The sequence below is a fragment of the Muntiacus reevesi genome, chromosome 6 (genome assembly GCF_963930625.1).
Source record: "Muntiacus reevesi chromosome 6, mMunRee1.1, whole genome shotgun sequence".
In the NCBI taxonomy this organism is placed as follows: Eukaryota; Metazoa; Chordata; class Mammalia; order Artiodactyla; family Cervidae; genus Muntiacus; species Muntiacus reevesi.
In genome coordinates, this window is record NC_089254.1 from 41,176,046 (window position 1) to 41,190,607 (window position 14,562).

The following is a 14,562-nucleotide window of genomic DNA, read 5'->3' on the forward strand; positions in this document are numbered from 1 at the left end:
ATAGGGGTCGCCAAGAATCACACCTGACTGAGCGACTTCACTTTCCTTTCTTTTCTTCTTTGTAGACAGATAACATGACAAAGTTTCAGACACAGCACTACAAATTAATACTGCTTAACTCTTCATTTGAAACTACAGAGCTAGGTTAAATGAAAAAAAAAACTGATTACAAATGTTTTTCTATCTTATAATTGGTATGTATTAGTATTTTGGATATGTAAAAATAGGATTAAGAAGGATAGTTAATATGTGGAACATAATGTTCCAAGACTTGACTAGGTATTCCTAATTCAGATGAGAAATCTAAACTATTTGTCCCTGGAATCTATTATTGGGTATATTCGAAGTAGAAGAAAGCTTTTGTGTCTGAGAAACCAGATAAGGTTTTATAGTTTAGGAAAACCTGTATTTGTGAAAGTATCACTAAGTATAATCTCTCAGAGAAAAGGAGAAGGAACAGCATCACATGCAAAGAATCAGCTAGGCCAGGAGTCAGTAAAGTTATTTTGTAAAGGGCTGTATAGTAAATACTTAAACCTTTTGTATGCCACATGGGTTTGTCACAACTATTCAGCTTAGCTCATACGATAAGAAAGCAGTCACAGACCCTAGCTATGTTCCAATAAAAGTTCATGGACAATGAAATTTAACATTGTATGATTGCCACATATCAAAATATTCTTTTGATTTTTGTTTCAACTATTTAAAACTGTTAAAACCATTCTTGCCTTACAGGCTATACAAAAAGCAGGTAGTGGTCTAGATATGGCCCATGGGCAAAGTAGTTTGCTGACCCCTGAGCTATAGGCCATAAAATAAGCAAAAGTAGAAATTTTTATGACACTACTAACGGGAGAGGTGGGGCTGGTCTCCAAGAAAAGGGAAAGAGGTTTAGGTTAAGAATTGTATGTAAAAGGCAGCACAATAAACAACTTGTTTACATGTAAGGATCAACCAATCTTAAGTGTCTGAAACAGTCCCAGAAAGTAGAACTCCTCTTTCTTAATTTTGGTGTACTGCCACACTAAATAAGCAACTTCATGCAGCATTATTATTGATGTGTGCCTCCCTGATCTGGACACCAGATATTTTTGTTTTTTCCCCACACCACCAAGGAATTAACTCAGTTCCGACACCAGTGGAGGTAGAAGATAGAGTCATATCCCATAAGCAGTCTCAGAAGACTGCACCTTTTCCTTCCCCTCCCAACTTCAGATGCCACAAATTCAGGTTGTCACCTTGCTTCTGACCAACCTGCTCTAGACTGCAGGTTCCCGTGCCCCTCTCAAGTTTGGTTAATTTGCCAAACAACTCACGTTAACTCAGAGAAACATTTTACTTACTAGAGCACCAGTTTATTATAGGTTATTAACTCAGAACAGCCAGATGGAAGAGATTCACAGGGCAAGGTATGAGGAAGAGGTGCAGAGTTTCCATGCTCTCTGTGCACACCACTCTTCCCCATCTCCTCATGTTGACCAACCTAGAAGCATTCTGAACCCTGTACTTTTGGGATGTTATGGAAGCTTCATTACCATAGGTGTGATTAATTAAATCATTAGCCACTGGTGATTGAAATCATCTCCAGCCCTGGGGGAGAGAAGGGGACTGACAGTTTCAACTCTAACCACCAGGTTGGTTCCCTTGGCAACTGGCCTCAAACCTAGGACCTTTCCAAAAGTCTCCCCATTAACATAAATTCAAAAGACACCTTATTCACAGTTATCACTTGGGAAATATACAAGGGTGTCCAATTCCTGTGCAAGGAACAGGGATGAAGACTAGATATATATTTTAACTTCTTAAAAGTCAGTATCACAGTCTCAGTAATTGGGATATACTTTAAGAAATGAAATTATACTTAAAGTCAGGAAAAGCAAAACTAATGTAATAATACATAAACAGTAAGTACTGCAGAAAATTATCTTCTAGATTTTAACTACAGGATACTTCCTTAGTAGAGATGTTTACTGATGGTATTTATAAAAACACTTTGCTTTGAGAAAGAAACTTGAAATATTTTAGTGAAGCCATTAATTACCAGGTGGTAATGTAACAGGTTGGAATGAGGATAGAGGCAGAGGACTGCAGGCAGCCTAGAACAGTTTATGCTATTTTAAGAATCTAGATGAGATGAAGATCTATGACTGTGAACGTCTACTATAAGAAGAGTAGACAAATTATAAACATTTTTGGGGTCAACACAAGAAAATGTTTAACGATACATTGTAGAACTGATCCTTGAACAATGTGCGGTTTGGAGCACTGACCTCCATGCTGGCAAATCTACCTATAATTTACAGTTGGCTCTCTGGCCCTCCACATCCGAGGTTCCACATTCTTGGATTCAATCAGTAACAGGTTGTGTAGGAATATGGTACAGGTTGAAAAACGTGTTATTAGTGGACCCTTGCAATTCAAACCTGTATTGTCCAAGAGTCAACTGCACACAGAGGAAAAGATACAGAAATCAGATTACCATGAGATGACTGTGTAGAGTGATACAACAGCAAAATTAGGAGGGAATGAAACAGCTAATTCTTGGGGGCAAGGGTAAAGAGAAGAATTTAGATTTGATAGCATGGATCATTAGAGGTTAAGTAAGAAACCAAGGCTGACTGAAGTCATGGTGTCATGAAGATAGTTCAGGGACATAACCTAAAGACCTAAAGGGAAGAATCAGAGAGACTGCCTTAAATGGTGGTGGTGGTGGTGTAGTTGCTCAGTCGTGTCTGACTCTTGCAACCCCATGGACTGTAGCCCACCAGGCTCCTCTGTCCATGGGGTTCTCCATGCAAGAGTACTGCAGAGGGTTGCCATTTCCTTAAATAGTAGTGGATGGGTAAAAGACGCCATCCAAAGAAACCAAAAACAATGAAAAACTCCCAACAGGTCATGTAGAGTTTTACTGAGTAAATGATCAATAACAAGTGTTACAGGGGTTAAATGGAAGTATTAAGACTTGGAGTCACTGGATTTGATAGTCAACAGTTGGGAGAATCACTTCGGTTGAACAATTAAATTTGAGAATTAAAATGAAATTTTAGTGAGATGAAGTGAAGCAGACAGATTTCCAAGAACTTTGTTAGGAAGACAGAGGGAACAAGAGCATAAAGTCAGACTCAAGGTTTTTTTGTTTTTGTTTTTTAGACAGACGAGATTTTTTACATAAAAATCAATCAATTCAGTTAAGAAACAAAATTTCGGGATTTCCCTGTCGTTTCAGTGGTTGAGAATCTGCCTTGCAATGCAGAGGACGTGGGTTCAGCCCCTGATCAGGTACCTAAGATCCCACATGCCTCGGGGCAACTAAGCCTGTGCACCACAACTACTGACCACAACCAAGACCGATGTAGTCAAATAAATAAATAAATGTTAAAAAAATTTTTTTCAGAGTGGAGTGGGGATTGAACCGTCTAAAAGTTTTAAAACAGTTAACGTAAAATATTTGTAAGTATGTTGACCTGCCTCTGAGTCTGCACACTTAGTAGTATTCAGCAGTACAGCAGCAATGAACTTTATAGGGAAGGGTAAAGATTTAACATTTTAGGGACTTCCATGGTGGTCCAATGACTTAAGACCCCACATTCCCAATGCAGGGGCCCCAGGTTTGATCCCTGGTCAGGGAACTAGATCCAACATGCTGCAACTAAGAGTTCACAGTCTGCAACTGAAAACAAAACAAAACAAAACAATTCGTACATGCCACAGCTAAAAGATCCTGCATGCCCTGCAATGAAGACTGATTGCAACTAAAAGCTGGGGCAGCCAAATAAACATAAAAATATTTTTAAATTAACATTTTGAAAACATAAATGCATAAAATCTAAACTTCAAAATGTGTTGAATTTCAGAGTTTCATATTTTAATAGTACAGTTCTGAGAAGGTAGAGAATAGTAACAGAGCATACAAGTAGTACAAATTCTACTTTTAATTTCTAGTTAACATAATTCAGTTTCCTACATTTTGTTCTCAGGTCATTCACATTCCCTGTTTGGGTCTGAAGTCCTGAAGGGAAGATAAATGCAAAATTTTTAGAAAGATGTATTCCCCTTCCTTTCCCTGTTCTCCCAGTAGAGAGATGATATACAACATCTGTAAACTTAAAAAAGGAAAGACATCACTGCTTTTAGGTTCCTTGTGCTTAACATTCTAAAAAACTCACTCCCATCTGCAGTATGTAGTGGGTTACATGAAGAGTTGAACAGAAAAGCCAGAACAGAGATAGGATTTTACAGCTCTCTTGAGTTGTCCTCCGAACTTTCTTATTTGAAGTATACTGTCAGAACCCAATCTTACCAAACAAAACTCTTTCTATGCACATTCTAATATAACTTTTTCATAGCACATTCTAAAACCAGTAAAATTTTGTTTACATACCAACAGTAGTTAAGAGGAAGGAAGATTAAGAATGAGCTACATATAAAACCCATCAAGTAACATTTTACCAGGCTAAAAGTATTTTGAAAACAATGACACTTTTGTCCTCTCCGCCTCAAGATTAAAAATAGTCATATCTAGAGGGAAGGGAGGCAATTTACCATTACACCTCGGCACCTTCCTAGTTTAGCAACCTTTTTTAAAGTGAGCTTTACTATTCTTCTCTCTGTTGACAGAAGTCAACTGTTTCATAGTTTTTAAGAGAAAAAACAGTTTTCAGATTAGAATCACTTTCAAGATCTTATGGTTTCTGTTGAAGATAAACAAGAACTTCAAATATGGTAAGATGAAAATAAAATGTCAAATATAAGAAAATAATTACAAAACAAATTTAAATTATCACAATTATCAATTTTAGTATTTATTGAAAGGTGGAAGACAAGGAAAATTCCTCTCCAACTTCAAAAATAAATCCTGCACCTTTGCTAAATGCAAAATAAACTGATATTTGCTTTACATGACAATGAAATTACCCCCAAAAATAATTAATCCAAATATACCAAAAGAGTGCTAATCTATTATTTACAAAGATGATCTTACCTGCCGTAAGTATTCAGGAAAAACCTGTTTTACATTCAGGAACACTAATGAAATAACCTTGAATACTTAACCCAAGAAATAAAAGTATTTCCCACCTTCCATGACCACCCCGCCGCCAGTTACAGAATGGATAAAAATGAATACATGTGGAAACAAAACAGTATTTCCAATAACTTTATAACACATGCATGCATGCACGCATGTGCACGCATGCGCACACACACAGCCACGCACACACAGTGCTGCGCCAAATCAACCTAATCTTTAAGGTCAATAGCTGTAGCGACAAAGAAGATAATAAATATGGCTTTAGTAAAAGTTTTCAACCAAATATCACAAATGCTTAATTCTTTTGATAGCTAACCTGAGTATGGAATATATATTACTTACCAAAGAGGATATGACCAAAAATAATTAAGAAGAAAAAAAAAAAATCTCTGTAGCAGACACCACTGAGGTACCTTAGTTTCGCTTTTTTTTGTAAAGGTCTGTATAGCAATTTAATAATTTACATAATAACATTTATTCCCTATAGTATAAGTTCATATAGAAACTATCTTATGTGCTTTATTGTTCCGGTCCAAGAAACTGGAAATAATAACAGAAAAGTTTTGTTCCGATAAAGAACTGGAGTGGACTAGCTAGGAAAACTTTTTAATACAATATTGAAATAAGAATTATTTGTATGTAGCAAATGGAGCCAATAAGCTCTCAGGTTGCATCTGGAGAGAATTTTAAAATTATAATCTGTTAAGACAGAAAGATAAGCATGACTCAAAGGTAAAGGCTGAATCTTAAAAATCTGGGTTCACTGACTTGTATTTCACCTCTACGGGGATGTATGCATTTTACAACACAATTAAAATTTCAGAATATGGAGAAGTTTGAAAATAGGTTAAACAGGAAACTACACTTAAAAAGTAACCACTCTGGTTGTTTTAGGTATGTCTTTAAAAGTTTAAGGCTCATATACTTTGGAGGGATATCCTAAAGACATTTTCTTACAGTATGGTCTCATGCATCTATGTGTGTGACACTGGGAAAATGGAGCTAAAGCAAACCATGTTAAATATCCCACCCTTCACTTAAAAAAATAAAAACCTAAACATTTTAATCACATTCTCTCTCAATTTTCAATACTGGTTTATTATAAACTTCTGTCTCTCCCCAAAGTAGGTATAAATACATAAATTTAGCTTAAAATTGAAGATAAAGGTAGTGAGAAACAAGATAAGGAAGTTATAAAACAAAAACCCTATTTACATTTTGATGATTTATACTTTCCTTACTCCATGAAAATTCATATGCTGCAAATAGATTGATTTCTTACAACCCATTGATATCTCAGTCCCAATATAATATTGGCCTGCCCTTTTAAATTGGAGGTCAGAAATGACACCATTGCTACAGTTTATTATTTCTAGCGAAATGCCTTCAAGTGGCTTCTCCCTCATCAGAGAGATAAAGCAGCTTTATGGCCAGCATAGAAGCCACTGAACGGGGACAGCTACACAAGCTCAAAAGGCAGCAGCACAGAGAACTCCAGCTGAAAGTATCAACCAAAGCATGAGCCCAGAAAAATACCAAATTCAAGTTAAAGAAAATAAATTGCAAATGTAAAGTTCTTAACATCAAAGCAAACATTAGAGACATTTGCTTGACTTTTATTACAATAATGAAAGCAATTTGAAACAGTGCTAAAGTCCATCACTGAAGAGATTTGTTTTAATCATCTTTGGCGAGGCACTGGCAATCTTGCTTCCTATGCCAGTTTTCCAGAGCTTCTTTTCAAAGAAAAAAAAAAATCTAAGTTGTTTACTTTAGTAAGGTAGGGAGAGGGATGCTTAGAAAGATCAAGTAACAAATTTTATTTTGTCAATTATACTTCTGTATATGGCAGTTAAGTCACTGCTCTTATTTTAATATGCTGTATTTGCCATCTTTTTCTCCTGTTCCTCAAGAAATATGTAATAAAATATTTTAACTGCATGCCATTAAACTTTCTGTAACTGAACATTTTTTTCCCAGCTACTACTAGATACAGTATAGATGCTGATTAATAAGAAAATTTTCTCAACTTCTTATTCCACACACTACAAAGAAAATTCACGTAATAGGGCTATATAATCTGGCCACATAACTTCATTAGTTAGAAGGGTTACATACCACTAAAATACCTTTTTTCTCCCAACTTATAACATTTTTCTATTACCTAAACTGCTTTCTTAACACTGAAATATTTTAAAATATATTCCAGGGAGTATAGGAAGTTTCACATACTCATTCAGCAATTTATGAAGTTATGCAAAATATGGTAACATATATATATATTCCCATACATACACACACACATAAATATGCCTTCATAACTGAATCTTGGTTTTAAAAATGCTTGCACAGTGTGGGGAACTTAAATATTAACTAGATTTGAATACATACAGTTGCACTCCATTAGCACTTGATATACCAGCAGAAACATAACAGATGAAATAAATGATTTAAATGAATGTTGATTTTTGTTTTTTGGCAGACCCGACAGAAAACATGTTTATTGTTATGAACCTTTATTAAGTGGCTCACATTTCAGTATAAATCACACTAAAAAGATTTTTTAAAAGCTATTTACACTACAGTGCTGACACATTTAAAATGGAAAAAAAAACTGGTATAAATAAACTCTATGGAAAAGCCTTAATTGTCAAAAAAGAATTCTGGCTCATATTACAAAATATATATATATATATATATATGGTAATGTCAGCTCTATTCTAAAACCTACAACTCCAACTCAAAGGATTTTTTTAAAGACTGCTTTGTTTAAACCTGCAGTGTTGACAGTGCTTCTGGCCCTAAGTGCTTTGCTACTTCACAGTTATGGACAGGCACTGAGGAATGTTACAAAGCTACTTAAACTATATTTTGTAACAGACTTGGGAGCAAGTCCTCGGCTTGCTTTCAGAATTCATGAATCTTTATTACACTATTAAGTTTAGGGAAAAAAAATTTAAATGGTATGTACAAATTTAACACAAAACGTCATCATCTTTTCTCTCTTGATTTGAATGTGTTGAACTATGTTGCCTTGTATCAACTAAACTTATGAGACTTCCAGGACACAATTCTTCCTTTAAATCTTTGTTGCTATTTTCAAATTTAGAGTCCACTTCAATCTTAAATTCTGTAAATTGAACATGATCCAATTTTGCTTTAACATTCTTGCTATCCATATTATTCGGTCCTCCAGTCTTTTCAGGAATATAAACATTCACAGGTTCTTCCTTGATTCTTACAGATGCAACAGGTTCATGTTTAATCTGCTGTAATTCATATTTAGAATGAAGTTTGTCTGAAAAAATAGAATCCAAGGAGGTTTTGCTTACAGCACAAATCGTGCTGTCAGTGTGAGGTCCAAGAACTGATGATGTGGAATCTGGTGATGTGCCTGTTTCATGAGTAACTGTATTCTGAGCAGTGTCCTCCTCTGAATGATACAACTTGAGCCGAACATGCCATGCTAAACTGCATACGGCTGAAACTGTCTTGAACTGATGAACAACATTCCTTGGAATAAAATAAATGTCATTATCATACAGCTGAATCCTGGCATAGCGAATGCCTTCCCTCCTCAGTTGATTAAGTTTTGCATCATCAACCCACTGGACACACTGAAACAGAACAAAACACAAAATACCAGTAAGCCTTTTCCACAATAAAAATTAAATTGAGGATAATAATAGTTTTAAATATACCTGGGACAGTGGAGGTTCATGTAAATCTAACTGCATTCGCTGAACTACTTCTAAGAAATCTTCAGCATGAAAACAAATTACATCTTTGGTTATTCGGGGTTGATCAGGCCTAAAAAAAGAACAAGAGATAATGAAGAGTCTGCCATTAAATGTTTTACTCTGCTAAGTCTTTATTAAATTCAAAGCAGAAGGGACTTCCGTGGTGGTCCACTGCTTAAGAAGAATCCACACTGCAATGCAGGAGACGTGAATTCCACTCACAGTCAGGATCCCACATGCCATGGGGCAACTAGGCCTGGGTACCACAGCTACTGAGCCCACAAGCCCGGAGCCTGTGTGCCGCAACGACTGAGCCCGTGCGCCGCAACTAGGGTCCGTGTGCTGAAATGAGAGATCCCACGTGATCCAAGAGACCCTGCTCGCTCAACTAAGACTCACCGCAGCCAAATATATATGTATATGTCCATACACACACACACACACATATATATATTAATTCAAAGCAAAACTAGTTTATGGTCAAAATCAAAGTAGTATCTTAGAAATAAATTATAATTAGAAGACCACTTTACATATTTAAACAAAGGATAACACTATGAGATTTAACCTAAATATGGATAAAACAACTCATTTTATTATTTATATAATATATAGGCATAGCAGAGCAGAAACTTTATCCATTGGTCAAGGAAGGGAGAAGAACAAAGGAAATTTTAAGGAGTAGAAGGAACTCGTCATCAGGACTCCTGGAAAGAGGCGGGGACTTCCATAAGCAGCCACATCTCATTTTATTATGGCTATATGTAACGATGTTTTGAAAAATTAAATTGACTTGACTTGGTTAAATTATGCAAATCAAAAAACTAAGTGTTTATAGTTAAGGTCAGTACTTCAACAAATTAAGTATGTAATTAAAAACACAACATAGAAGTCAGAGGTAAATATGGAGAGGAAGGGAATACATTCTTTCAATCTAGGCGTATATAACTGCAATGATACAGTAAATCCCTAAATAACTTTTTAAAAAGTTAAGAGACATTTATTAGGAAAGTGCTTATAAAGTAAACTGTTACCATTCTACTTGTGGAGGTTAATAGTATCTTTAATTATACTTCTAAACACCCCCAAACTCTTCAATTAATAATATACACATACATGTTTATAAAAGATGCTCAAAATGGATTCTGGAATAAAATTCCAAGCAAAATAAATACCACCCCCCCAATCATATTGAGGCAAATCATAACCAATTTATTTTAATAAACTAGTGATAAAGAGAAAATCTAAAACTTATGCATCATATTAATATACAGGGAAAGAGTGTAAGAATGAATGCATGCTACATCAGAGACAATGCAAGCCAGAAGAAAGCAGACTATCTTTGAAATAAAAAGTAAATCTAGAATTCCTTATCCCCAAAATATCCTTAAGAAAGTGTGAGATAAATAATTTTCAGACAAAAACTGAGAGAACCTGTCACCAGAAGATTGCACAACAAAGAATGTTAAAGAACTTCTTCAGACTGAAGGAGAATGATATTTCAGTGAAAATGCAGATCTATTCAAAGCAATGTAGAATGCAAGTAATAGTAAATATGAAAGTTATTTTATTCTTATTTTTAAAATATTTTCAGAAATATATCCTTAATGCCAAAGGAAGCAAGATATGAGGGGGGGTGATGTTATAGAATATAGAAAGCAAAATGTATAATAATTAACACAGAGGCCATAAATGGGGGCATGGAAAGATGGCAGTACACTGTTGAAAATTCTTACACATTACATAGAAAAGTATGATATTAGTTAAAGATACACTATGATAACATTAGGGCAACCACTATTAAACAAATAGTGGAGGTATAACAGCTCAGTTGTGTCTGCCTCTTTGCAGCTCCATTTGCAGCTCCATGGACTGAAGCCCGCAAGGTTCCTCTGTCCATGGAATTTTCCAGGCAAGAATACTGGAGCAGGTTGCCATTTCCTAACTCCAGGAGATCTTCTCAACCCAGGGATGGAACCCATGCCTCTTGTGTCTCCTGCCTTAGCAGGTGGATTCTTTACCACTGTACCACTTGGGAAGTCAGTGGAGGTATAATGAAACACTAAAAAAGGTAAGAAAGAAAAGTGGGGAAAGGAATGAACTGACATATAATGTGGAGTCTTTCAATCCATAAACAAGGTATATCTCTTAACATTTCTGTAAATCTTATTTTTCTCATTGGTGTTTTGTAGTTTTTAGTGTAAGTCACTTATTTTAAAAAATTAATCTAAGTATTTCATAATTTTTATTTTACTACAAGCTGGCATTATTTTTTCTTTTCATTTTTAAAATCAAAGTATTTACTGCTAAAATACAGTTATATACAACTAACTTTTCAATATTGTCTCATCTTGTGACTTAGATAAATTCTAGTACTTCTTTTGTAGACTTAGAGTTATCTCTACACACAATTATTGTACGTTATTCTAAGACCCTGTAATTCCATGTCTATGTATTTACTGAAATGAAATTATATGTGCACACAAAGTCTTGTAAGAAAATGTTCATAAGAGCTTTATTCGTAAAAACCCCAGAATGGAAACAATTCAAATGTCTATCATCAGGTGAATGGATAAATCAATTGTGATATATCCATACAATGATATACCACTCAGCAACAAGAAGGAATGAACTACTAAGACACCTAACACTAAATTTTAGATTTTAGATAAACCTAAAAACTATCATACTGAGTGAAAGAAGTCAGACAATGTATGATTCTATTTACATGAGATTCTAGACTAGGCAATGCTAACCTATAAAGACAGAAAAGAGGTTAATAGATGTCTCAAGTTAGAGTAAGAATGGGGAGAGATTAACTGTCAAGGGATACAAGAAAAACAAAATGGTCTATATTTTAGTTGTGGTAGTGGTTAACATGGCTGTATATATTAGTCAAAACACATCTAACTGTACACTTATAACAAGTTCTGTATTATTGAATACAAATTATATTCCATTAGTTGATTTTTCAAAAAACTGAATTCCAAGAGGCAACCTTGAATATATAAATCTATGTGTATTCTGTCTTCCTAATACTAAAAAGTGATAGAAAATTGACCAACACTTCACAAGTCTATCTAGTTTAAGATCTCTTTATAGTCTAAATCAACTTAAGTCTTGTATCTCAAATTCGTGTTAAGCCAGGCTCTAAGATAAAATCAATCATCTAATACCTAATGTCTCCTTGAGAAAAAGAGGAGAACTCAAAATGCTAAGATAAGAACACTAAGACAGTGCTCCAATTTCCTTAGTACAGCTTAGGTTAACAGCAAGAAACAATAATAAAGCGATCATAAACCATGTTGGCATCAGAGCCATGAAACCATCTTAAAAGTATAAACCAAATTATTTTCTTACTATCTTCATTATAATATTAAGAGATCAAAGTGGTCATGTATGGATGTGAGAGTTGGACTGTGAAGAAAGCTGAGCGCCGAAAAATTGATGCTTTTGAACCGTGGTGTTGGAGAAGACTCTTGAGAGTCCCTTGGACTGCAAGGAGATCCAACCAGCCCAACCTGAAGGAGATGAGTCCTGGGTGTTCACTGGAAGGACTGATGCTGGAGCTGAAACTCCAGTACCTTGGCCACCTCATGCGAAGAGTTGACTCATTGGAAAAGACCCTGATGCTGGGAGGGACTGGGGGCAGGAGGAGAAGGGGACGACAGAGGATGAGATGGCTGGATGGCATCACCGACTCGGGCATGAGTTTGAGTAAACTTCGGGGGTTTGTGATGGACAGGGAGGCCTGGCGTGCTGCGATTCATGGGGTCGCAAAGAGTCAGACATGACTGAGCGACTGAACTGAACTGAAGAGATCAAAGCATCACTGGTAGATAAAGTAAACTGTATTTTACAAAAGTGAGAAAATTCATAACTAGCAACATCTCATTCCAAAATCTATCTCAGGAACATTCTTAAATCTGGCCCCTAATGTAATTTGACAATAGTCTTTTTCACTGTGAAATTGCTAGCTTCAAGTACTTTTTAATTCAGTAACTATAGTGAACTATGATGGACCTGTGAAGGACAGGAAACAATCTTTAACATCAAATCACATATAAAGTGGAGAAAAAGCAAACATGAACAATAATTAAAAGAAACTTGAAAGAGATTTAAATAAAGTTAAGGCCAAGAAACAAGAATATTTATCTCTGAGGAAAAATATAAATATGTGGCTAACTTTATTGAATACTATCTATAAATCAGATTTCACTTTAAAAAATTTTGATGCCACTCTTAAATCTTTTTACCAAACATTCAAGAAAAATCCCATTAATCTAAAATGGGTTTGTTGTACTGATTTCCACAGACAAATGTGCCTTTAGTCTTTGACAAAATTAGCATTTTAAACCAGATTATAGTAAGAACTTTGAAACTGTATGGGAATCACCACAGATATTACCATTTAACTTAAACACAATTATTATTATTATTATTGAATCATAAACTACTAAATTATTAACATCATTTTCCTAAAGAACTCATATAGGGTTAGCTTGGTACTAGCTATTTTGCATATCTGAAATCATAAAGCTTCATTTATGTTAAGGAAGAAAGTCAGTTTACACTGGTTTCCCCATTCAGTATTAATTTATAAAATATTACTTTAAATTTTCTTTTTTGAACATAGGGTCAATTTTGTATTCACAACTCTTGAAAATACAATTTCCTCATGTAGAAAATACAGGCCATATTATTCAAGACATCTTAGAAATCTATGCAACAATACTGACATTTTATATTTTCAGAATTAAAGTTTCTTTTTACTTAGAAAACTTTCTTACATGCTAAGTATTTAATTCAACTGCTTTAATAAGTGAAATAGCATATTTCAACTTAAGTTTCATACCCAAACAATACCCAATTTGAAAACAAAACCTAACTGACCAAAGTTACCTTACAGTATAAATATAGCTTTGCTCTACGGGTTTTGTCAATTTAGTAAATGGAAATTCTCTTAATGTATGAGACAACCACTTTAAGTATATTATGCATTTTCCTTAAGAAAATTATCCATTTTTTCTAAACTATCAAAAGATTTAGTGAAACTTGCAAGCACAGCTGGAAAAATACTAATATACTAAGGTAAACAAACACTTAATAGATACCAAACCTTAAAAAGACAGCAAGTTAAAACAGTATAAAGGAAAAGCACAAGAAGCTGGAGTCAGTTCTGAAATCAGACTGAGCTCTACCACTTATGAGCTATATGACTATGATAATACTATTTGATAGTCCTGAGTCTTAGTCTCCTTGTATAAAAACTGTGAGCCAAAAAGCAGAGAAAATTAACTGAACATTTGTAAATGGATATACAGTAAGCATCAAGTGAACCTTGGGTTTTCCATTACTGTATGTAAGACAACTGTTTTCAACTCCAGTCACGTAGAAAATCAAACTATTTCAGTCAAATAAAATCTAGATTCTATCAGTTGAAAATCTTTAGTGCAATTACACAAAAACAATATCCAAACACAGGAAACTGAAACCTTTTCCCCCACATTAAGAAGAATTACTGAAACGCTTCCCAAGAAAAAGTTCAGAAGCCATTAAGTAGCAGCAGTTAACATTTACCACTCTCCGCAGTGCACAGCCTTCAACACTCCAACGGCAGCTGTAGTCTGTCGTTCAAAACCTTGTCCTATGTGATCTGCATGAGCTCTTGTTCTGTCTTCAAAGAGCATTTCACGGGGCTCACTAGTTCGAGGTAGGTACTGCAGGTTTTTTATTTCATTGGTAGTTCTGTTTAAAAAAAAAAATTACATCTATATATATATATACAGAGAC

General features: G+C 34.9%; 1 protein-coding gene across 1 annotated transcript in view; it reads right to left on the reverse strand.

Moving 5' to 3' along the window:
• Positions 1–7,852: 7,852 nt before the first annotated feature.
• The window catches only part of RSBN1L (round spermatid basic protein 1 like), a 77,727-nt gene continuing 71,017 nt past the window's right edge, over positions 7,853–14,562 (reverse strand). Inside the window, exons 6-8 of the mRNA XM_065938959.1 lie at positions 14,350–14,517; positions 8,731–8,839; positions 7,853–8,646 (exon numbers count right to left, since the gene is read on the reverse strand). Of these exons, the coding sequence (XP_065795031.1) occupies positions 8,005–8,646; positions 8,731–8,839; positions 14,350–14,517 (919 nt within the window). The 3' untranslated portion in view covers positions 7,853–8,004. The remainder of the gene's footprint in view (positions 8,647–8,730; positions 8,840–14,349; positions 14,518–14,562) is intronic.